A 23,492-nucleotide genomic window follows, 5' to 3' on the forward strand; every position below is an offset into this window, starting at 1 on the left:
CTGGTACCTGAAAATGAGAACTGCAGGCAACATTTACCAATTGGCACAGCTTGGGTATTGGTCTAGCAGGGCTTATAAACCACCAATATGGAATGACCCAGTGTCTACTAGTGGGATATCAGCATGGCCTGAAAATATCTATTTACTTCTATTCCCTTTAAATGTCTTGTTTCAAAAAAATTGTTTTTTTATTACCCTAGGTTCTCTAGAAAGAAAGTGGGATGCAAATCACAAGTTAATAAAATTGAAAGAAAAATAATGACCACCAAATGTAGAATTTATGGAAGGATTAGCCGATAAAGACAGAAGGGTATCACTATCCCAAAAGAAGGCAGTTAAACTGTAATCAAATGCTGATGTACTCCTGAGTTTTTAATTGTAAGAAAACTGGAAATAATTTTACTAAGTCTAATAGTTACTAAGTCTAATAGTTATAGTAAGTATCACTAATACATTATACTAAGTATTATGGGCTGTAACGTTTTGAAGAGCCCTGCATTCTTATTTTGTTTCTGCTTCCGTATCCAGGCATCTGCTTTTGTGTTCTTGGGGGTAAGGGTGGAGGTTCTGTGAAAGACCTTGCTATGAGGTCAAATTCAGAGACCTAAGCTTCCTAATTGACTAGATTTATATTTTCACTGAGCCTTATTTTTATTCTTTCTGCCATCTTATGTAGATTAAAAACAAGCCTTTGATTTTGAAAAACACCTCTAGATTACCATACCATTGGTGCCACTTGATACCATAATAATTCATGATAAGTATGGTGATGATGATGTGTGATATGTGTCTTCTGTGATGATCAGGGCCTTCTTCCTGGCAGGCGAAAATAGTTGCTGTAACAACAGTGAGTCAACTTCTAGATGCCAGTGAAGATGTTTCTCAAAGGGCTGCTGCTGGTAGTGATAATGATGCTACCTTTGCAACGTAAGCACAATTCCAGTTTGGAAGGAAAACCTAACGAAGTGCTGCTTACTTTTCTAGGTTAAAGCATTAGCAGAGGTGTCTTTATTTCTCTCATGGATGCACTAAATGGATGATTCCTCTGGAATGCAGACTAAAGCCTTAGCTTTCCACCTGATCTTCAGTTATTAAATGGAGTGGTAAATGTTAACTCCTGGTTCCAGGGGTGGCCATGGCCTGGGAGATAAAGAGTAACTGGGATGATTTAGATTACGACTTGTTTTCCCAGCCTTTCTTTGGCATGCCCCAGGGACCACTGCATGCATAGTTTTTCCAACTCCTTTCTCAGTGCACAGAGCTGCAAAAAACAGAATAACTTTGCAAGACACATTTCTAGTTCCCCTGCTGCCCCCCGACCCTAGCTCAGCTCTCCCCAAGATCCTAGTGTATTTTGATTAAGCTTTGTTTAGCTTTCCCAAGGCTACAGTGAAAAAAAAAAAGAAAAAAAGGATCGAACTTTACCTGCTTTCTCTCTTTTCTATTCCTATGTTATGGATTACTTTGGGTTGTATATTTATAGTGAAACTCATATGCTTTATTCATAGAGGTCTCTCTATGAATTCATTGTGTTTTTATCTTATATACAGTTTTCTTAATTCTTTAAAAATTTAATTAAATATGCATGCTCGTTGTAGAAAAATAAGAAACTATATAGAGGAGCAAAAGTTTAAAAATTGTCTCACCTTTATTAACCTGTTGGTTTGTATTCTTCCAGATTTTTTTTCTCTCTGTGTGTATGTATCATACTACATACTCTTTTAATTTATAACTTGTTTTTGTCACTTTAATACTTTGTAAACATCTTTTTAATATAAATACCTATGCATCTACATCATAAATTTTAGCTAACTGCATAATATGAGTCAACTATTATTTAAGCAGTTCTCTGCTGCTGGACATTTAGATAGCTTCAAGTCTTTTGGTATTTCATTCTTGTGCATAATCTTTGTTCGCATGACCTATTATTTCCTTAGGAGAAATTCCTAGTAGTTCTCAGTTCTCTAATATTATAACCAGTACCTATTTAGTGTTGAGTCCTCAAAGTAGAAAAAGTGCAAATGCCTGAAACAGGACATTCACAAGATTATAATTCTGAGAGACGATGGTAGAGGTGTTATAAACAATTGAACTGGTGTATTTTATGACTTCAGATTTCTCTAGAAAATATCTGGGTCCTTCTCACTGGGAGTGTGAACACTCCCATTTTTCTTGAAGTTGGTCCAGAGTCTATGTTCAGTGAACTCCCTTCAGAGCTGGAGGTTCTGTGTTTGCAGTCTTGCTGGAGGCAAAGGAGAGGAGTGGATGTTTTTGGTGAGAAGGCTGAGGAAAGAGCCATTGTGGGATTTGGCTGAGAAAGTCACAGATCATGAGATAGATGAAAACACTGTCCCATTAATAAACAGTTATGAGTTTTACTGGCTTAAGGCATGGAGAAAAAAGAAAACGATTCTGTGCGGTTTATGTGTAAAGTCCAAATGGCATAGAAGAAGGTGTTTAGAGGATAAATAAAACATTTCAATATAGGATGCGTTGAAATATGAAATGGTGTAACCACACTCAATCCTTCCTTCCTCCCACTCCGAATTTCTAGTCTACTTATTTGTCTAAGGATGTATCAGTTTACCCTCTCCCAGGTGATCTTTTGCGTAAACCCTTGTGGACTCAGGTCTTTATTCATGTAAATAAGGCTTTCGCCTCAATCTCGAGCCCTAAAATTGTGTCAGCAAGCCCTTAGCTCTCCTCAGGAGAATACTCTTGGTGAGCTGCCAACAGAGGTAATCTTTCTCTCTCTCCTTTCTCCCCTGGAAGGAAATTAGTTGTTACTTGGGGCAACTCTTCCTTTCCAAATTCCATCCACTTAAGTGAGACCAACGTGCAAGGTCTCCTGATAGGTACCAGCCTAAATGGTGAATCTCACTCTGACTTTCCCCTTCTTTCATCGAGTTTCCTTTTTGTGTCTCTAAGCTACTGAACTCCCCTTCTACACATATGGGGAGAAGTGGACAGGGTGAGAGTGAAACAGAAGAGAGTGACAGGGAGGAAAGAACTCACTCCAGCTTCAGTCATCACACGTTGTCACGGCAGAGTTCTCCAGCATCCTTTCATGTATTCTCTTGTTCTAAACTGGGAGGAGGCAGGGTGTTGAAGTGGGCCCAGCCAGGGCAGAGTCCCTGCTGGTAAAAGCATCTGACTCAATCAGTGAATCTAAGACCTTATTTCTCCATTTTGAACACTTGCTGTAAAGACTGATCCATAACCTTGAAACTTTGCTGTTACGTTCAAGCTCCTAATTGTCCTTGTTTACCTAACTTTGGGAACGTAAAACTGCTAATACTGACTACCTTGTACATTTCCATTGCACATTTCTGTTTGCATTTCTGTTCTAGCCAGCTTTCTTTGCTTACAAGACAGCTGATCAAGTTATCTTAACCAAAAGAGAGTTACTGTAAAGAGGCATATGGAATCTCCTGGGAACCTAGGAACAGGATCATAATACAGCTGGGCCCTATGGATGCTGGACCAGGGGGATGATGGCAGGGCTTCCAAGGCAACTTTGAAGCTCTCAGTAGAGCAGTTTTGGGTCTTCCCTGTGGGAGAATGTAATAGCAGAGGCTGTTGAAATCACACGGTTCTGGATTCAAATCTTAGCATTGCTTTTTTTTTTTTTTTTTTTTTTTTTTTTTGCGGTACTCGGGCCTCTCACTGTTGTGGCCTCTCCCGTTGTGGAGCACAGGCTCCGGACGCGCAGGCTCAGCAGCCATGGCTCACGGGCCCAGCCGCTCCGCGGCATGTGGGATCTTCCCGGACTGGGGCACGAACCCGTGTCCCCTGCATTGGCAGGCGGACTCTCAACCACTGCGCCACCAAGGAAGCCCTTAGCATTGCTTTTTAGTAGCTACATGATTTAGACCAAATTACTCCATATCTCTCCAAAGAGCCTCAGATTCTTCAGTGTAATATGGGAGTGATTTTGGGACTGCTTCAGCAGGATTCTTGTGAGGCTCAAATGAGATAATGTATGTAAATCACTAGCATAATACCTGACTTATCCATATTAAATCTTGGAAAAATAGGTTAGCAGCTGTGTTTATCATTAACATGACTCAGTAAACATGTACGTATGTCTCATCTTTATTTATAGTTTCTTCTCGCTCATAATTTAACCCTTTCATGATGTTGGGGAAGTAAAATTAAAAACAAAATCTTCTCCCAACCCAGAAATCCTCTCCACAAAGGTAGTAGAGAAAGAAAACACTTTAATTATTGTACAAGCATTAAACCAGAATGTGACGAACATCACGGACAAACCCCTAAGAGACTGGGAGGAAGAAGGGAATCTGACCTCTTTATGTAGGCAAGCAGATACAACCTGTTACATACATGTTTTCAGATAAATAATAACTAGTCCTCAGTTAAGAGAACTCGACAGCACTATTTGTCACACACAGTTTATCCCTAAGTTAACTGGGTAATTGAGGTGACCTTTTGTGTTAGCTAATTGACTTTATCCAGAGGAAGAACAAACCTTTCATATCTTTATGAAAGGAGGTAGTTTTGCAACTTGGAGCAAGGTGCCCACCCACCGAAGTTAAGCTACTACTCTCCCACAGAAACTGGGAGATAGGGGCACTAGCTAGCTCCCTCGATGCTTCCATTTCAAAGAGATGGTTCCCAGGTCCCCGAGAAAGACATTCCTAGATCATAAACCTGACAAAATGCCAATCTAGTTTTCAAAAGGATTTATTTACATTTCAAAGAGAAGAGAAAGTGCCTGCAAATTTTCTAAAGTAAATGCTCAAAGAAAAAGGAGGGGAGTGAAATTCCTTCCCTTATTTTCCACAGGAAGAATTAAGCCTCTCATTTTTAATTTGTATTTGTCCTTACAATGATATGCAATTCTCCCTCAGTATCCGTGGGGGATTGGTTCCAGGACCGCCCCCTCTCTTACCTCCCCGGCTCCCCACGGAAACCAAAATGCCCGGATGCTCAAGTCCCTTATATAAAATGGTGTAGTTGGCTATCCGTACCTGCGGGGGGTTCCACATTAGCAAATTCAACCAACCACGGAAGCGAAACCCAAGGATACGGAGGGCCGACTCTAATGACCTCTCTGGTCCCCTTGAAAGCCAGGCTTTTCTGATATAACTGCTGCACTAAATGGAAGATTCCTAGGGGAAAGTAATCTGATTGCTTCTAGTCATTTGTACCAGGTTGATGGCCAGCCTCCTGATTGGGATCTCTGAGACATGCACCCACCTACCATCCAATCAGTTACGACAAGAGGAGAGAATAATATGGAAGGAATAAAGGCCTTACAAGTGGCTGTGGCTAGAGCAGCCCTTTAAAAGCAGCAAACACCCCCATGTACCTGGCCCATTTTTCCCTTTAGCCTTCAAATGCCTGAAGGAGCTCCCCTTAGTATCCCCCGTGTTTCACAGGTACTGACCTTTTAGTGGGTGCTCAACAGACACTGTTGGTTGAATGAATGCATGAATTATGTTCTTAGCAGATTGCAGTTGTGTTAGGTACTCCTCCTGTCGAAAGCAGCTCTGGAGTATGATTGCTATTCATTAAGTGGGAAATGCATAGTGTGAATTGCTGAAAATTACAGAAAATGGTGTTATGAAAGGAAAACTTTTGAAATAGAGAAGTTGACTTGAATGTTTCCATATGAATGACTATCACATTCTTTTTATGAAGTTTCTTTAATTATTAAAAAATTTATTTCTTTTTTAAATCTCACTTGGGGAAGGGAAAAGATATGTTAGTGGCAGGAATAAAGATTTAGAATAAAGAACAATTACATATTAATGAAATTCTTTCATTTCTGGGAAAACTAGATTGAACCAGTTATCTTAGATATAGACATTTTGTTTTGTCAAGTACAGAGTGGAAATATTTTTTATAGGAAACAGGAAAAGAAACAGTCTTATGACTTACCTTTGGAGAACACCAAATTAACAGATTCCCCCCACTCCCTCCCACCGTCCATCTAATCTATCTTCTAATTTATCCAAAGTAGAAAAGAACATTGTGAAAACCTGCAAAGTTTAGTTAATAGCCGAGGCAATGAGCTCAGAGCTCTGCTCTTCCATAATTCCATATGAAACTGTCACCTCAGGAGTCAACACTTACAAGAGACGCTTTGGAACCCGAGGGGTTTGTGTGAGAGGAGAGAGCTGAATAAGTGGAAAGTGAGTCTCAACACTGGAGAAACAAGAATCAAATGCCTGGTGATTGGGGGGTGGTAGCGCCATCCTTTTATGAGAAAAGCAGCATAACAAAGACTGTTTCTACTGGGAAATCTGTCATTCTTGAATTCCAGCTTTCTGGCATCTGTGTCCAAGGTACCTGTCAGTGGGAAGAGTCCACCAGAACTGTAAAAAAAGGTATGAGTAACAAAGTAAGACTCTCGTAAAGAAAGTCAGATATTTTTAGGGAATTGTGCCAATATTGTGATCGCATGAATTCTGTGGTCATTCCTTTCTACTGGAATGTGGGACACACACAACTGATTTTATGACAAGTCTCCACAATATTATGTTGTTACGTTTTATTCTATGCAGGCTTATTGAGCAAATTGAAACTTGTTCCTTGTCTTTGGGCAACACGTCAGTGGTAGAAGCTAATATAGCAATACAGTCTGTTAATTTCTCTTCAGAAGGCACTGTGGGATCTACAGGTGTTCTCTTCACTGTGCTGAAAGGTGAGCTGTTTGTTTCAGGTTCTTGTAATAGCAGAGAGCATTCTGCTACCGATAATGCTCTATTCGTGAAAGTGTAGACTTTTATGAAATTCTGCTTTTTTTCCTTCTCATAGGAACTAGGGATTCTCTGGTTTCTGGTTCCACAGTTGTAAATGCAAGTGTGGACAAACTGAATCTGAATGAACAGGCTGAACTTCAGATCTTGCTCAACACCACGAAAAGTAGGTCTCAAATTATATTACATGAAAAAAATGCACTCCAATTCATGGAATTAATAACTTACATCCATTGAACAAGAAATAATGTTTACTGTTTCACACTGAATAATTTGTGTTTGAGTATGTTTGAGTTCTGACAAATTATGTTAATGTCAAGTCTACTATTCTAGGCCATAGGGATAATTTCTTTTTTTATTTTTTCCTCTCTTTCTTTGCAAAAACCCTTTGGAGGGTAGCAGAATTGAAATGCTCTGGCCATGGATGCAAATCTGTTTTCCAACAAAAATGTAGCTAAAGTGGTTCAGTTTTACATTTAAAACTACATTTAAAAAATACTCAGTCATAAGCTTTGCCTGTGTTTACTAGTGGAATGGCACTCACAGGCTTAAATTCATCCTATAGACCTGACCTTGGGATATTTTATGTAATTGATGCAGTCATCATCTTGCAGTACCAATTTTCAGTTACCTCTACTAGTATGGTGCCCACCATTAGCTCCTTATCATATTGCATATGGCCCTTTAGAAATTCTTATGTCTATCTTGAAATGTTTGTACTTTTCTTTTTTTCTCTTAATTAATTTTTGTTGGAGTATAGTTGCTTTACAATGTTGCATTAGTTTCTGCTGTACAGCAAAATGAATTAGCTATACATATACATATATGCCCTCTTTTTTTGATTTCCTTCCCATTTAGATCACCACAGTGCATTAAGTAGAGTTCCTTGTGCTATACAGTATGTTCTCATTAGTTGTCTATTTTATACATAATATCACTAGTGTATATGTGTCAATCCCAATCTCCCAATTCCTCCCACCCCCCACTCTTTCCCCTTTGGTATCCATACATTGTACTTTTCAGAGTCTAAAAAAAAATTGGTTAATTCAACTACAATAAGCAAACCAAGCAACACATTTACTTTTATTCTCTCCCCAAATAAAAAAATCCAGTGCCAGGAAGTACATATTTTAGAAAGACTAAGTTCATAATTCTCATTGGTTATATAATTCTAATTGGCTAATTCTTTATTGGTTGTAGAAGTTGCAAATATCTTGTCTCCAGTCTATAGCTATCTTTTACTTGGTTTTTCATGTCTTTTGTCATACTCAAATTTTAATTCATAATGCAGTCCAATGTATCAATCTTTTTTCTGTAATTGGTACTTAAAAAAAATTCATTGCTCTACTAAAGTCATGCTAGTCTCCTATATCTTCTTCTGAATATTTTTAGTGTTTGTGTTTGTATTTAGGTATTCAGTATGCCTAGAATTTATGTATTTAAAGGAAAATGTATATCCTTTAATAAATTTATTAGATAATAAAAGAAATTGCTAAAAAATAATCATTCAGCTAAAGAGGCATAAAAATTAAAATAAATGTAAAGAAATAGAGAAGGAAGGAATTAATAAAAAGAGCAGAAATTAATAAAAATAGAAATTAACAAATGCTAGAGTTGATCAACAAAATAAAAATTTGATTCCATGAAAGACTAATGAAAAATATGCAAGCTTCTGACAAACTTGTTAAAGAAAAAAGAGAGTATAAATAAACATCAAGGAGGTTTATGTCTAGAGATATGGAGATTCTTTTAAAGTTATAAGATAATGGTAAATATAATTTATTCTAGTGAATCTAATTATCTAGATGAAAAGATGATTTTCTAATATATAACCAGAATACTGTAGAAATGAGGAGAGGGGTGAGTAGGGAATTTCATGTTTTAAATCTATATACTTGTATGGATTTGGATTTTACATCAAGCATGTCATTCTTTTATAAAAATAAGATTAAAAAGAAGCCATACTACATTTTTAGGGTTAACTTTGTCACCTAGTATCCAGGAGGAACAATTTGGTGGGCTTAACGTGCCATGAAAACACCTCAGAAGCCAATGTCTTTATTTCCCAGATGAAGACAGAGCAAAGTGGCTGGCTGTGGAGGACATTTGGGGGGCTGTCAGGGCCTTGCCTGCCTATCTCTCAAAGCACAAGACTGGTTAGGCTGGTCTCACCACCACCGCTTTAGTTTTCCTTGTATATATAATATACATATATGTGTGTGTGTGTGTGTGTGTGTGTGTGTGTATACACACACACACACACATATATATACACACACACGCAAATACACACACACAAGTTTTTCACTTGTGAAAGACAGCAGAGTTCACCCTCTGCTGTTTCCCTGATATGCACAACTTGAGCTCCAGTCTCTTAATACAGTGGTCCCTGCTCAGTCCCTCTGAATGGGAGACAGACCTCACAGAGCAATCCTCTAGGTACAGCTGTCCTGTTGTTCACCCTCTGCTGTTTCTTGTTTGATGTCTTATCAGTGGGGGAAGCAACGTGGTCTTGAGCTACCTTCACATCGTGTTCACTCCGTCCCACTGCATAGAAAGCAAGAATGTTTACTTTATACATGATATCCTTCCAATTTTTTTTCAGGTGGATTAGGCAGGAATTATGGTTTCCATTTAGAACATAAGGAATCTTATCTCGGGAAAAAAACTTAATGAGGGTGGAATAGCCAACCACAGATCATATATGTTAATTACACACTGCAATTAAATAAAGGCAGCCGACAAACCACGTTTTCTGTACTTTACCCAAGTATTAAGCAGTCACGCAGTTCAGTGATGGCATGGGACTTTGTTTCTTGCTTACCCTAGGGTTCATTTATTAATTTTAGTGTCCTTTTCCCCCCATCACAGCTAATGCCAAGGCATGTGGCTTTGTAGTGTATTAGAACAACAAGCTTTTCCAATCAAAAACTTTTATAGCTAAATCACATTTTAGTCAAAATATTATCTCAAGCAAAACTGATGAAAATGTGGAAGAAGATCAGAGCACTTCTGTTGAAATGGTCTTCAGTCCAAGGGTGAGTTTTCCTATTAACAGAAATAATTCAGCCCACTCTTGATTACAAAACCAGGGACAGTTTGGGCAAAAGAAATTCACAGAACAACTCTTTGAAAGATTCTTTGACAGTATCCACTTTAACTTCCCCCATCCATATTTTTGTAGACTAGCTAAACCCAAAATTAACTACTTTGAATTTTATATCCTTTTTCCTCTCCTCAATCTGTAATGAAGATGCTATGCTTTGTACATGTCTAATTGGTTTCTCATATGCTTATCTTGGCCTATTTGATTTTTTCTACCCAATTAAGCATTTTGAAAAATCAGTTGCCATTGTCTTATCAATTCACAGTACAATGAAAAAGAATTACAGCTTCATTCCTATGCCTGTGTCTATTGGAATTTTTCCCTGAAGGATTGGGACACACATGGCTGTCACAAAAAAGGAGTCATTGATGGATTCTTGCGCTGCTGCTGCAAACCATACTACTAACTTTGCGGTATTGATGGTAAGGGTATCCATGGTAATCTCCTTCCTGACAAGAATTTCCTTATATACGATTTTGGTATGTACTAACTGGAGATAATTTGGGGGGTTAGTTTACATAGACACTCAACTCAGATTAAATGGAAAAACAGGGAATGGAGTTAGAGGACCAAAAAGGGAAGTGCTGGTAAAGGCAAGTAGAATAGAGTTTTTTGCAATATAGTCTCAGGATAGATGAGTTCAGTACTGTGTATTTAATAATGAGAAGGGAGCCCATGTGCAAAAGAGGAGCTGACGGACTCCACTCAACTAACTCACATATCAGAAGCATGAAGTTGCCACAGCCAGAGGTAAGGCTGTATAGCTGTTTGCTGAAGACAGGTTCAGTACATGCGTAGCTGTGGGTGGGCAGTTTGCATCAGTTACCCAAAGCTTTTTCCATTGTAATCACCTAAGTTACTAAGTTTGTGCCAGAAGATATAAGAGGAAAAGCTCTTTAATTCAACTTGTCCCATAATACCTCTGTGTGTGCCGTTTCACTCCAGTGCTACCCTGTACAAGTAACTGGCAACAGCTCTGGTGTGCAGCTGTTTATACACCTCTGAGATTTCTTGGGCTGACCTTTTTAGGAAGACGGGCTCCTGTTTGTTTCATTTCCAGAAACCTATTATTCTGGTGAAAACAAAAATGTTTGTTTATATACTGGATGGAATGTTTTTATATGCAGTGGAACAGGGAGGGATGTAGAGTGTCTTACCTTTACTAAGGGGCTAGTAACACTATGACTCTTCCAAAGAGAAGCAGGTGTTTTAATTTTCTAGTAGCTAAGATGTACCCGTATTTGAGGAGCCAATGGAGATCTAGAACATACTGGTACAACATAAAATATCAAATTATAGAACCTTGCTTTTAAAATATTTTTGAGATAACTATCATTTTCTTATTTTAATTACAAATATTTAAAAATTGATTTTGACTATTTATTTTATAACTTGCATTATAGAGAGATCTACTTTCTCAATCAGAAATGTAAAGATAAAATTTTACCTTTTTTGATATCTTAAGATCATTAGTGTTATTGAATAGCTGTGTAAAGCTCAGATTGCTTTATATATTAAATGATACAGACTATACTGTCATACTTATTTTTCTTCTTTTTTGAAGTCAGACTTCCAGCTATTCTTACTAATATCTGGATCTGCCTCAATGCCCACCTACTCATGTTTGTAATTAGTTTTGGGTTGCAAAATTAAAAAAAAAAAAGCTGATTAGAATTGTATGTAAAGTTTAAGAGCAGATAGGCTCTGAGTGTATAGATGATTTCTAAGATCTGAAGATATATGTATTCTATGATTCTTTGTCATCTACTTAGTATACTGCACATAGGAAGTAATGTGAACTTTTTGTTTTATTATTTTTTAAAACAAAGTTTATTTTATTTTTATTTTTTCCCTACTAAAGCAATACATAGTCATTGCATACAGAGTGAGTCTACTTACTCAACAGAAATATACTGGTATGGAAAAATGTGTATGATATCTTAAAATAGCAGTTTGAAAATAATTTGATTATGTTAACAAACCCCTGTTTATTTGTGCAAAGAGACATAGATAATATTTGTAAGCACCTATAAAAAGGTCATCTCTGGAGAAGAGTGGGATTTCAAGAGGTAGGGTATGATGTGGGGTAGAGGCAGTAAAGAGGAACGTGTGCTTTTTGAAATTATGTTTCTATATTATTTTCATGTTTTATAAATAAGCATTTTCAGCTTTTCTAATTTTAACAATTTAAAAAATTAGAAAGTACAGACAAGCAAAAATAATTATGTACATATATCCTGTCCACCCAGTGACCGCCATTATTACCTCTCCAGATTTCTAAGAGTACGTACTCATGTGGAATATATTTTTCTATGACTACATACTAAAAAGCTGGGGTAGATATAGATATACTACATAAAAATTATACCCCGTTTTCCAAAGAAAAATGAACAGGATCATTTGAATATCTTTCCATGTCCATAAAAATATTTCTGCAACTTTATTTTTAGTACATCAGCTTAGACATGCAGATTTTCCCTTGGATTATAGTTACACATAAAAATAATTTAATGGGTAAATAAAGCAACTCTAGCCAATTTAAATCTAACAGAAACAACTTTGATTTTAGACATTGAGGAATAGTATATATGTCTTGCCTAACTGAATTAGTTAGGTAACTGTTCTTAAGCCTCTATTTCATGTAAACTGCTTAGAGATAAGGGGTTGATTTATTTCCTTTTAAAATATCACAGCTTAATATAAAAAAAGACATCTGGCTATTTTGATCAATATATCTGCTTTAATCAGTGTATCTCTTTATTATGTTGACTTTCATAGATATTTCGGAATGGTTATTTAAAAATAATGAGTCAACTTACTTTCCAGAGTTTCAAAAAGGACTATAAGTATCCTGAACCACTAGATGCATTTTCCACATTTGGATGTGCATGGTCCATTGCTGGTCTGGCTCTCACAATTATATTACAGGTCAGCACTAGGTAACCTGAAGGGAAGCAGGCTCTTCTCATGAGAGAAATTGCTATCCTGACATTATTTCCTCTCAGCATATTCCCATTAGAATACAGTCTCTTGGAACTGGAAGGGAAATCAGATTTAGTTGAACATACTCATTTTACAAGATACTCAGTCCTGGAGAGACTAAGACATACACACAAATAAATGTATACTTACAAACTGTGGTAAATGCCTTGAAGGAAAATTACATACCATGTAATTACAAGTTTGTCACATAAAAATGTGGTCCCATAGTTCATCAATGCCACAGTTCCTTAGTGTTGAATAGAAGCATAACTGCCAATCTGCATTGGCAAAGAGAGAAACATTGCTAAACAGCAAGTTTTTGAGGATAAAAGTAAATTTTAAACTGTATTAAGGTTTCAAATGGTAAAACCTTTAAAAAAGATTTTGAGAGGACCTTCAAGATGGCGGAGGAGTAAGATGTGGAGATCACCTTCCTCCCCCAAATACATCAAAAATACATCTCCATGTAGAACAACTCCTACAGAACACCTATTGAATGCTGGCAGAAGACCTCAGACTTCCCAAAGGCAAGAAACTCCCCACGTACCTGGGTAGGGCAAAGGAAAAAAGATAAAACAGACAAAAGAATAGAGATGGGACCTGCACCTCTGAGAGGGAGCTGTGAAGGAGGAAAAGTTGCCACACACTAGGAAGCCCCTCGACTGGCAGAGAGGGGGTGGGTGGGGTGGAAGCTTTGGAGCCACAGGGGAGAGCGCAGCAACAGGGATGCAGAGGGCAAAGCGGAGAAATTCCTGCACAGAGGATCAGTGCTGACCAGCACTCACCAGCCTGAGAGGCTTGTCTGGGGAAGATGGGGGCTGGGAGCTGAGGCTCCAGCTTCGGAGGTCAGATCCCAGGGAGAGGACTGGGGTTGGCTGGTGCACAGCCTGAAGGGGGCTAGTGCTCCACAGCTAGCCAGGAGGGAGTCCAGGAAAATGTCTGGAACTGCTTAAGAGGCAAGAGACCATTGTTTCCAGGTGCGTGAGGAGAGGGGATTCAGAACACCGCCTAACTGAGCTCCAGAGACAGGCGTGTGCCGTGGCTATCAGCGCAGGCACCAGAGACGGGCATGAAGCACCAAGGCTGCTGCTGCAGCCACCAAGAAGCCTGTGTGCAAGCACAGATCACTATTAACACCTCCCCTCCCAGGAGCCTGTGCAGCCCACCACTGCCAGGGTCCCGTGATCCAGGGACAACTTCCCCGGGAGAATACACAGTGTGCCTCAGGCTGTTGCAACATCATGCTGCCCTCTGTGGCTGCAGGCTCCCCCCACATTCCGTACCCTTCCCTCCTCCTGGCCTAAGTGAGCCACAGCCCCCTAATCAGCTGCTACTTTAACTCGGTCCTGTCTCATCAAAGAACAGACACCCTCAGGTGACCTATATGCACAGGCGGGGCCAAATCCAAAGCTGAACCCCAGGAGCTGTGCGAACAAAGAGAAAGTGAAATCTCTCCCAGCAGCCTCAGGAACAGTGGGTTAAAGCTCCACAATCAACTTGATGTACCCTGCATCTGTGGAATACCTGAATAGACAATGAATCATCCCAAAATTGAGGCAGTGAACTTTGGGAGTAACTGTAGACTGGGGTTTGCTTTCTGCATCTAATTTGTTTCTGGTTTTATGTTTATCTTAGTTTAGTATTTAGAGCTTATTATCTTGGTAGATTTGTTTATTGATTTGGTTGCTCTCTTCCTTATATATATATATATATTTTCCTTTTTCTCTTTTTTTGTGTGTGTATGCATATGCTTTTTTGTGTGATTCTGTATGGAAACACAAAAGACCCCAAATAGCCAAAGCAATCGTGAGAAAGAAAAACGGAGCTGGAGGAATCAGGCTCCCAGACTTCAGACTATACTACAAAGCTACAGTAGTCAAGACAGTATGGTACTGCCAGAAAACAGAAATATAGATCAATGGAACAGGATAGAAAGCCCAGAGATAAACGCACGCACATATGGTCACCTTATTTTTGAAAAAGGAGGCAAGAATATACAACGGAGAAAAGACAGCCTCTTCGATAAGTGGTGCTGGGAAAACTGGACAGGTACATGTAAAAGAATGAATTTAGAACACTCCCTAACACCATACACAAAAATAAGCTCAAAATGGATTAAAGACCTAAATGTAAGGCCAGACACTATCAAACTCTTAGAGGAAAACATAGGCAGAACACTCTATGACATAAATCACAGCAAGATCCTTTTTGACCCACCTCTTAGAGAAATGGAAATAGAAACAAAAATAAAATGGGACCTAGTGAAACTTAAAAGCTTTTGCACAGCAAAGGAAACCATAAACAAGACAAAAAGACAACCCTTAGAATGGGAGAAAATATTTGCAAACAAAACAACTGACAAAGGATTAATCTCCAAAATTTATAAGCAGCTCATGCAGCTCAATATCAAACAAACAAACCAATCCAGATATGGGCAGAAGATCTAAGTAGACATTTCTCCAAACAAGATATACAGATTGCCAACAAACACATGAAAGGATGCTCAACATCACTAATCATTAGAGAAATGGAAATCAAAACTATAATGAGGTATCTCCTCACACCGGTTAGAATGGGTATCATCAGAAAATTTACAAACAATTAATGCTGGAGAGGGTGTGGAGATAAGGTAACCCTCTTGCACTGTTGGTGTGAATGTAAATTGATATAGCCACTATGGAGAACAGTATGGAGGTTCCTTAAAAAACTAAAAATTGAACTACCATATGACCCAGCAATCCCACTACTGGGCATATACCCTGAGAAAACCATAATTCAAAAAGAGTCATGTGCCACAGTGTTCATTGCAGCTCTATTTACAATAGCCAGGACATGGAAGCAACCTAAGTGTCCATTGACGAATGGATAAAGAAGATGTGGCACATATATACAATGGAATATTACTCAGCCATAAAAAGAAATGAAATTGATTTATTTGTGGTGAGGTGGATGGACCTAGAGTCTGTCAAACAGAGTGAAGTAAGTCAGAAAGAGAAAAACAAATACCGTATGCTAACACTTGTATATGGAATCTAAAAGAAAATGTATTCTCATCTGTTTTTTCCTCCCAAACTCAAGATGTATCACAATGCTTCTTTCCTTCAGAATTATTTCTCTCTAATAAATTCCTTCACAACTGTTTTCTCAGATGTGTAGATTCTGGAATTTTTTGTTCTAAAGATATTGCCATTTAAACATTTTTTCCTGAAGTTTATTTAAAAAAATTAAAAGTCTATAGAAATGTTGAAAGAGACTAAGTGAACACCCAAATACCCTTCACCTTGATTCACCAGTTGTTAATATTTTGTTTTCTCTCTTTTTCTATTTTTTCCTGAAATTTTGAAAGTAAGTTGTAAACTTCATGGCTCTCATCTCTAAATTCTTCAAGCATGTATGCATCTCCCCCAATCAAGGGCACTCCTACATAGTATAATATTATTATCCTCACTCAGAATATTTTACTCAAGAATTTAACATTAATATAATGTTATCATGTTAATGTCCATATCCAAATTTCTCCAACTGTTCCAATAATGTCCATTTTAGCTGTTCCCCCCCCCATTGATTTAGTAATTGTGTCTCTTTAGTTGTCTTTAGCCTAGAATAATTCCTCTGCTTTTTAAATTTGTTTTGGTCTTTCATGACATTAAAATATTTGAAGCATTCAGGTTATTTTATAGAAGGTAGAATATTCTACAATATAAAATTTCTCAGAAATTTTCCAATGATTAGGTACAGGTTACATATTTTTGATGAGAATTCTAATCATTAAGTCTTTTTCATTGTGGCACAGCAAGAAGTGCATGATGTCAGTTTGTCCCGTTATTCCTGTGTCCTTTGCTTCCTTGTTTAAAGTAGTGTCTAGTAGATTTCTATACTGTAAAATCTCAATTTTTCCCTTTGTAAATAATAGGCAATCCATGCAGTGAAACTTTGAGACTGTGTGAATATTCTGTTCCCCAACTTTTACTCAGTGGTTTTGGTATTCACTGATCATCCTAACTGGTATATATGATTACATTGGTGGGTGGATTATGATCTCTAAGCTATCATTCCTTCTATATTTAGTCACTATATTACTTTGGAAAGAAGTGTACTCTCCAGTGTAGCTGGAGGGAGTCCTTTCATGTTGTTTTTTCATGTCCCTATCAGTCTATAAGTGTTTCCTTATTTAAGGCACAGCAAGATGGTCCAGGTACATCTTTCACTTTTTCTGCCCCATACTAAGAATCAGCCATTTGTCCAAAGAGCCAGAATTATTTTTGATTCTTTTCTTTACCTTTCACACTTAATGAGTCTCTTGCCCTTCGTTTAAAATTTTTACATTGAGTGCTTACTATGTGCCAAGCAACATGTGAGGAGGTAAATACAAAACTATGAACAAGACATATAAACTCCCCTCTCCCTTGGAATTTACATTCTCGGGGAGAAGACAGACATTGTACAGATATATACAGAAATAAATATATAATTACAAATTGTGGTAAGTGCCTTGAAGGAAAATTACATGCCATGTAATTATGTCTGTCATGTAAAGTAAAATGGCTCTTATATCTGTCTTTTCATTTGCAAAGACACTTGAACAGACAGTTATTTGGTTCCATGTGAATAAGTTGTGGTAGCTGCATAACTATTGGTTTGGCCAAAAAGTTCATTTGGGTTTTTCTGTAAGATGGCATGGAAAAACTAGAATGAACTTTTTGGCCAACCCGATAGTTTCTTTGCCTAAAATCTCACCCTTTCCAATTGTCATCATATTTGTGTGTGTGTGTGTGTGTCCTCTATCAACTTGTTTTTAGCAGTTTTGCTGTCATAGATAATATATATATTATATATTTCTGTGCATATAATAAAAATGCACAGAATATAGTAATATACAGAAGACCCATTTGAAAATAGCCTATTTGAAAATAGCCTGTTCTCTCTGTAGATAATTTATGTTTGAAATTGGAGAAAAATTAAAAACTAACTTTACTTTTATATAAATGGATTCTTTTGGATGCTTTTTGCATTTCTTCCCATTAAACCTTTCAGAAGAGTTAATACAATTTTGAATTATCCAGAAAATCTCAACTAAAATATCATGAGGATGGACAGAGTTCTGTTTTAATATAAGCTTTTCATTCAGTGTGGGAATCCAAAGACTAAGAAGGACCATAGTGGAATGTTATGGTAGGACCGTAAACGATATATAATTAGCAAACAGATTTGTTCATCAAATTCTGAGACATTAGAAATAGAGAAGTTCTTGAAGGTGTTAGAACTTTAAGCACATTAATAGTGAAATATTTATTTCAAGAGGCCTTATAATCTGAAAAATTCATAAGGATCTAGATGGTAGTGAATGGAAATTTTATAACTTTCTTTAATACTGGAGAGACCTGTGATATGTCATGAGTTTCAAAGAGAACTTGGTTCTACACCCACAAATTGTATCTTCAGATGAAGGAACAGTCCTTGGGCATGTTTTACATTAGAAGACCTTGTTGTGGACCATAGAAGTATAAACATATTGTGGATGCCAAACACCACTGTCTGATGGATAAGTTGGCCCTGGCTGCCAGGCCTTCTGCTGCATTCTGTTAGTTATATCAAGTCACTGGAGAGCCCTGGGAGGGGGCTACACTGGGCATAAACTCCAGGAAGTAGAGTTCACAGGAGGGCATCTCTGGAAAACAGCTATCACCTTGGATTGAAAGACAGGTTCAAGAAAGGAGGTATCAACCTGTTTTCTCAAACTCACTTTGTGAGAATCAGATAAGAGACAGTGTTTCTCTGGTGTAGTTAGGAAGGTCCGTTTACCAGCTGGCCCACTGGGCTATGAGCTAGATTTACAGTGGGTAATAATATTCTTTTGTTCCCTCATGATTTCACTGGAGTTTTTTTTGTAGTTGTTTTGTTTATTAATATATTTATTTATTTATTTTCAGGAAAGTCAGAAAAACCTCAGAAACCTGGGTATTGGTCAATCTGTGCACATCAATGTTGATTTTCAACCTCCTCTTTGTGTTTGGAATTGAAAACTCCAATAAGAACTTAAAGACAAGTCATAGTGACACTGATAATACTGACTTGAGCAATAATGAAATGTCCAGACAAGACACCATTGTCATCTTGAATCCCACATGCACTGCGATTGCTATCTTGCTTCACTGTTTTGTGTTAGTGACATTTACCTAGATGGGACTCAGTGCTGCCCAGCTCTATTTCCTTCTTATTAGGACCATGAAGCCTATTCCTCAGCATTTCATTCTTTTCATCTCTTTAATTTGATGGGGTAAGTGTTTGCTTCTTCACTTACTCAGGAATTTAATTTTGTTGAAATCATTTAATTTAAACAAACACCTCTTGAAGACCTAATAGTACAAGGCCTTGTGGTAGGGGAGATGGAAAATCCAGCAATCACTAAGAGTGCCTTCTGTCTCGTGAAGGAGTGTCTTCTCCTGTGAAGAAGGCAGATGTGATCAAGGCAGCTATACTAGATACATCATGAGCTAACTTCATGTTCATTTCCTTTAACATCTCTATTTATTTGACTTGAGATTTAGACCACATATAAACTTCCTAGCTACTTTATATATTTTTTTGTAAATTAACTTTATTTCTTTTTTTTTGAATTTTATTTTATTTTTTTTAAATACAGCAACTTCTTATTAGTTATCTATTTTATACATATTAGTGTATATAGGTCAATCCCAATTTCCCAATTCATCCCACCACCCCCCGACCCTGCTTTTCCTAGCTACTTTAAAAGAAATGTTTCAAGACAATCAGAGTGACTCTTTTAAGAAAAATAATTTGAAAAATTTAATGAGTTCCAGCAAAGGAGAGTTGTTTTCGTGTTATCTAAATTTAAATTTATTCAAGTGAAAGAGGAATTAGACCATTTAAGAGTGGAAATTGTGGTAAGAGTTACAAAGAAATCAGAAATAGTATAGGATTGTTATGTATAGCCAACACTGATAAGGAAAGGAAAACACAGAAAAACTATGTCTACTGTTGACCTACATCTGTAGGATCATTTAGTACACTGTCTATAGTGGAAAGAACAATACATCCTGAAAAAGGTCAGGTGTATAATTCATTCATGTTCTTTTATAATTAATCCCAGTCTTGGGTAAATTATTAATTCTATGACTCTTTATCACATAGGAGTGCCAGCTATAGTGGTAGCTGTGACAGTGGGAATTATTTATTCTCAGAATGGGAATAATTCACAGTGGCAGTTAGACTACTGGCAAGAGGAAATGTAAGTTTATATTTTTTTAAATGTCCATTTCTTTGATATGAGTGTAACTATTCAATGACATTGAGTCCAAGTGTCGCTGTAATATGCATCTCACTTTATAATTGTCATATTATAACTGTGTATTTCAAATTCTCAAAGAACACATTATATTTTAAATATGGTGGCATGAAAATTTCCTATGATAAATCCTTTTGTAAAGCAAGTAATTGTCTTCTAAATTTATAAATGTGAACTTTTTAATATTAAATTTGTCTTCTTTGATTAAGTCTGAAAATCACAGGACAAAAGAAGTGTGATCATCAGTGACCCCTTATCTTAGTTTTCTCATCTAGAAAATGGGAATAACAATAATAGCAATACCTGCTCTGGGGTTACTATGAAGGGTCAAGCGAGTGTGAAAACATTTTCACACTTGAAAATGTTTGAAGAGCGGTATCCATGAAAGTGCTTGAAGAGCACTATCCATGCTTATGAACCAATTCTATGTTGATATGATTATAATGAGTATTTCATGATGATTTATCACACATAAATTCTCCCTGTGACTCCAGCATGAATAATTAACTGTCAATAATGGAAGTACCTGAATGCATAGTATTTGCCTTCCATGTGGGGAGAGTAAGAAAGTGGTGCTGAACTCTATGTGTATTTCTGCTACCAAATGGCAACTGCTCTTTAATTTATCTTCCCTTCTTATTTTATAAATTCAACCATTCTGATCCCTGGATTCTGCCTTAAGTCCCAAACCAACTCAAATCAAAACAAAACTCTTGGAAATGTGCAAGTATACCCAAGGGAAGGCTGTGGTGTCAGAGTGCTTACCTATTTCCAGGGCTGACCATGACCAAGTGTAGAATAGGGAGCTAAACTGCCTGGCTTGATTTTAGGAACCATATACTCTGGGCACTATTTTCTCTGTTTGATTGGGATTAAATATCTTTTAATGAGTTTTAAAATTTTAATTCTACAATTAGATATCAGGAGTAAAATGCAAATATCTCATGGGAGAGGTAATTCACCTCAAATTGCATTATTATTAATTTCCTATCCTAACCAAGCCACAAGGCTAGACCTACTCCTACAGAAGTCTTCAGTAGAAAGAAGCCTGCTGTCTTAAATTTATTCACACCAAGATGTAAATAATTGAGAGCAGATTCTTTCCTGAGTACAGTATTAGATGTTAGGGAAGACACTAGGCAACTGATAATAAGAGTTGGGAAGAGGGGAAAGGAAGTGTAACATGAATATCAGCTTCATCTTGGACCCTTATCCCCCACTTTCCACCCTATACACACACATCAAGGCTAACATATTTTCAGGATATATTTAGAAAGAGGAGGGACTTTTTTGGGTTTTCTTGAGTTATCTTCCCAGAAGTTGCTCCTCAATATATCATACTCCCTGTCCCCCCACCATGGCTCCCAGTTCTGCCAGTCATACCCGAAACCCCTAACCCAGTTCCCTTGATGTATTGCTATCTCTGCCAGGACCCAATTAAGGGGTGACTGCAGGGCAGGCCACTCTCCTATTTAATGCTCTATCCCCCAAATCTCTGTCCCACCGTATAGGCTGTTTCAGACTTCCCTGAAGGGTTGAGGTAACCATTGGGAAATTATAATGCATGAGGAAGAATTTTCTGGAAGCATAAGCTATATCTTCTACAGCTGTCTTTTCCCATGTTTCATGACAAAATCACCAAGGAGTTAAACGCTTCATCTGAGGTTCACCTATGATGCTCTCCAGACCTCAGGTTCATAGCTGTTTGTCAGATGCAACCTTGACCTTGTGACTCTCCAATCTCAATTCTAGAAATACCACTCCTACAAGGGTTAGTCTGCATGGAGGATCCATCTGTCTCCTCAGCAGTCTACTTTTCAAAATCTGGGTGATTAGATTCAGAATAACTAAGGGAGAGACTCATGAGAACAAATCCAGCGTGACTCTCTCTCCAAGTAATACAAAGGATGGAGGAGGTGAGGAGGTGTCCCTTCCTAGAGCACACCTCCTCATGGCCACAGGCATCCAAGCCTGTTTCCTATCCAGGTCTCCCCATCTGTGTGAGGTAACTGAGGAATCTTACAGACATTTGTATGCACACACACACAGATCTATAGTACAAATAGTAATACTTAGAAATTGTGTTGTCTGAAGTTTAAGTAACTCATGACTCATACAGATAAAGATAAATATTTGTCTAAATTGTTTCATAATTTGCAAGTCCGTCTTTATCCGATAGAGTTGGATATTCATTTTCTTTCTCTATCCTGTCCTCCCCTTTTAAACTGTGTTCCTCTAGGCTGCCTGGGTCAGAAATATGTCCATCTTTTTATTTTTATTTTATTTATTTATTTATTTATTTTTTTTAATGCTGTACGCGGGCCTCTCACCGCTCTGGCCTCTCCCGTCGCGAAGCACAGGCTCCAGACACGCAGGCCCAGCGGCCATGGCTCACAGGCCCAGCCGCTCCACGGCACGTGGGATCTTCCCGGATGGGGGCACGAACCCGTGTCCCCTGCATCGGCAGGCGGACTCTCAACCACTGCGCCACCAGGGAAGCCCAATCTCTTTAATTTAAAGCTTTGATGGCCACTTGCTTAGTCACCAAAGAAGTGTCTAGAGATGTGAAAGTACTTCTCAGCAGGATTTTATTAAGTTCTTAGCCAAGTGCCCTCCTATTTCTTCTGTGTCGGGGATTGTGAGATTGAAGATGGCAGGAAGGTTGTCCTTTGGTTACAGATGAAAGGACATGGAAGCCCAAAATCCTGAAGATAAATTTTATTCTTTCTCACCATTTTACTTAAGGCTGGACTTTATCTATCTATTAATGGATTGCAGGCACTCCTTTTCATTTTTCTTTTAACATTTTATTTTATATTGGAATATAGATGATTAACAATGTTGTGATAGTTTCAGGTGCACAACAAAGCAACTCAGCCATGCATATACATGTATCCATTCTCCCCCAGACTCCCCTCCCATCCAGGCTGCCACATAACATTGAGCAGAGTTCCCTGTGCTATACAGTAGGTCCTGTTGTTTATCCTTTTTAAATACAGTAGTCTGTACATGTCAATCCCAAACTCCCTACTATCCCTTCCCTCCACCCTCCCCATCCCAGTAACCATAAGTTCATTCCCTAAGTCTGTGAGTCCACTTCTGTTTTGTAAATACATTCATTTGTATTATTTCTTTTTAGATTCTGCATGTAAGCGATATCATATGATATTTCTCTTTCTCTGTCTGACTTACTTCACTCAGTATGACAATCTCTAGGTCCATCCATGTTGCTGCAAATGACATTATTTCATTCTTTTTTATGGCTGAGTAATATTCCATTGTATATATGTACCAAATCTTTATCCATTCCTCTGTCCACGGACACTTAGGTTGCTTCTATGTCTTGGCTGTTATAAACAGTGCCGCAATGAAC

At 37.8% G+C, this 23,492-nt stretch overlaps 1 protein-coding gene across 1 annotated transcript in view; it reads left to right on the forward strand.

Annotated features, from left to right (window-relative positions):
• Window positions 1–23,492, forward strand: part of ADGRG7 (adhesion G protein-coupled receptor G7) — a gene marked incomplete at both ends in the record, with an annotated part of 78,575 nt that overhangs the window by 18,885 nt on the left and 36,198 nt on the right. The window contains 12 exon segments of the mRNA XM_081235331.1: window positions 824–927; window positions 6,531–6,670; window positions 6,784–6,891; window positions 9,597–9,628; window positions 9,632–9,763; window positions 10,097–10,222; window positions 10,224–10,253; window positions 12,658–12,770; window positions 18,744–18,990; window positions 18,994–19,083; window positions 19,087–19,090; window positions 19,966–20,062. Coding sequence (XP_081091457.1) covers window positions 824–927; window positions 6,531–6,670; window positions 6,784–6,891; window positions 9,597–9,628; window positions 9,632–9,763; window positions 10,097–10,222; window positions 10,224–10,253; window positions 12,658–12,770; window positions 18,744–18,990; window positions 18,994–19,083; window positions 19,087–19,090; window positions 19,966–20,062 — 1,223 coding nt within the window.

The sequence above is a fragment of the Mesoplodon bidens genome, assembly GCF_964165515.1.
Source record: "Mesoplodon bidens genome assembly, chromosome: 5".
Lineage (NCBI taxonomy): Eukaryota > Metazoa > Chordata > Mammalia > Artiodactyla > Ziphiidae > Mesoplodon > Mesoplodon bidens.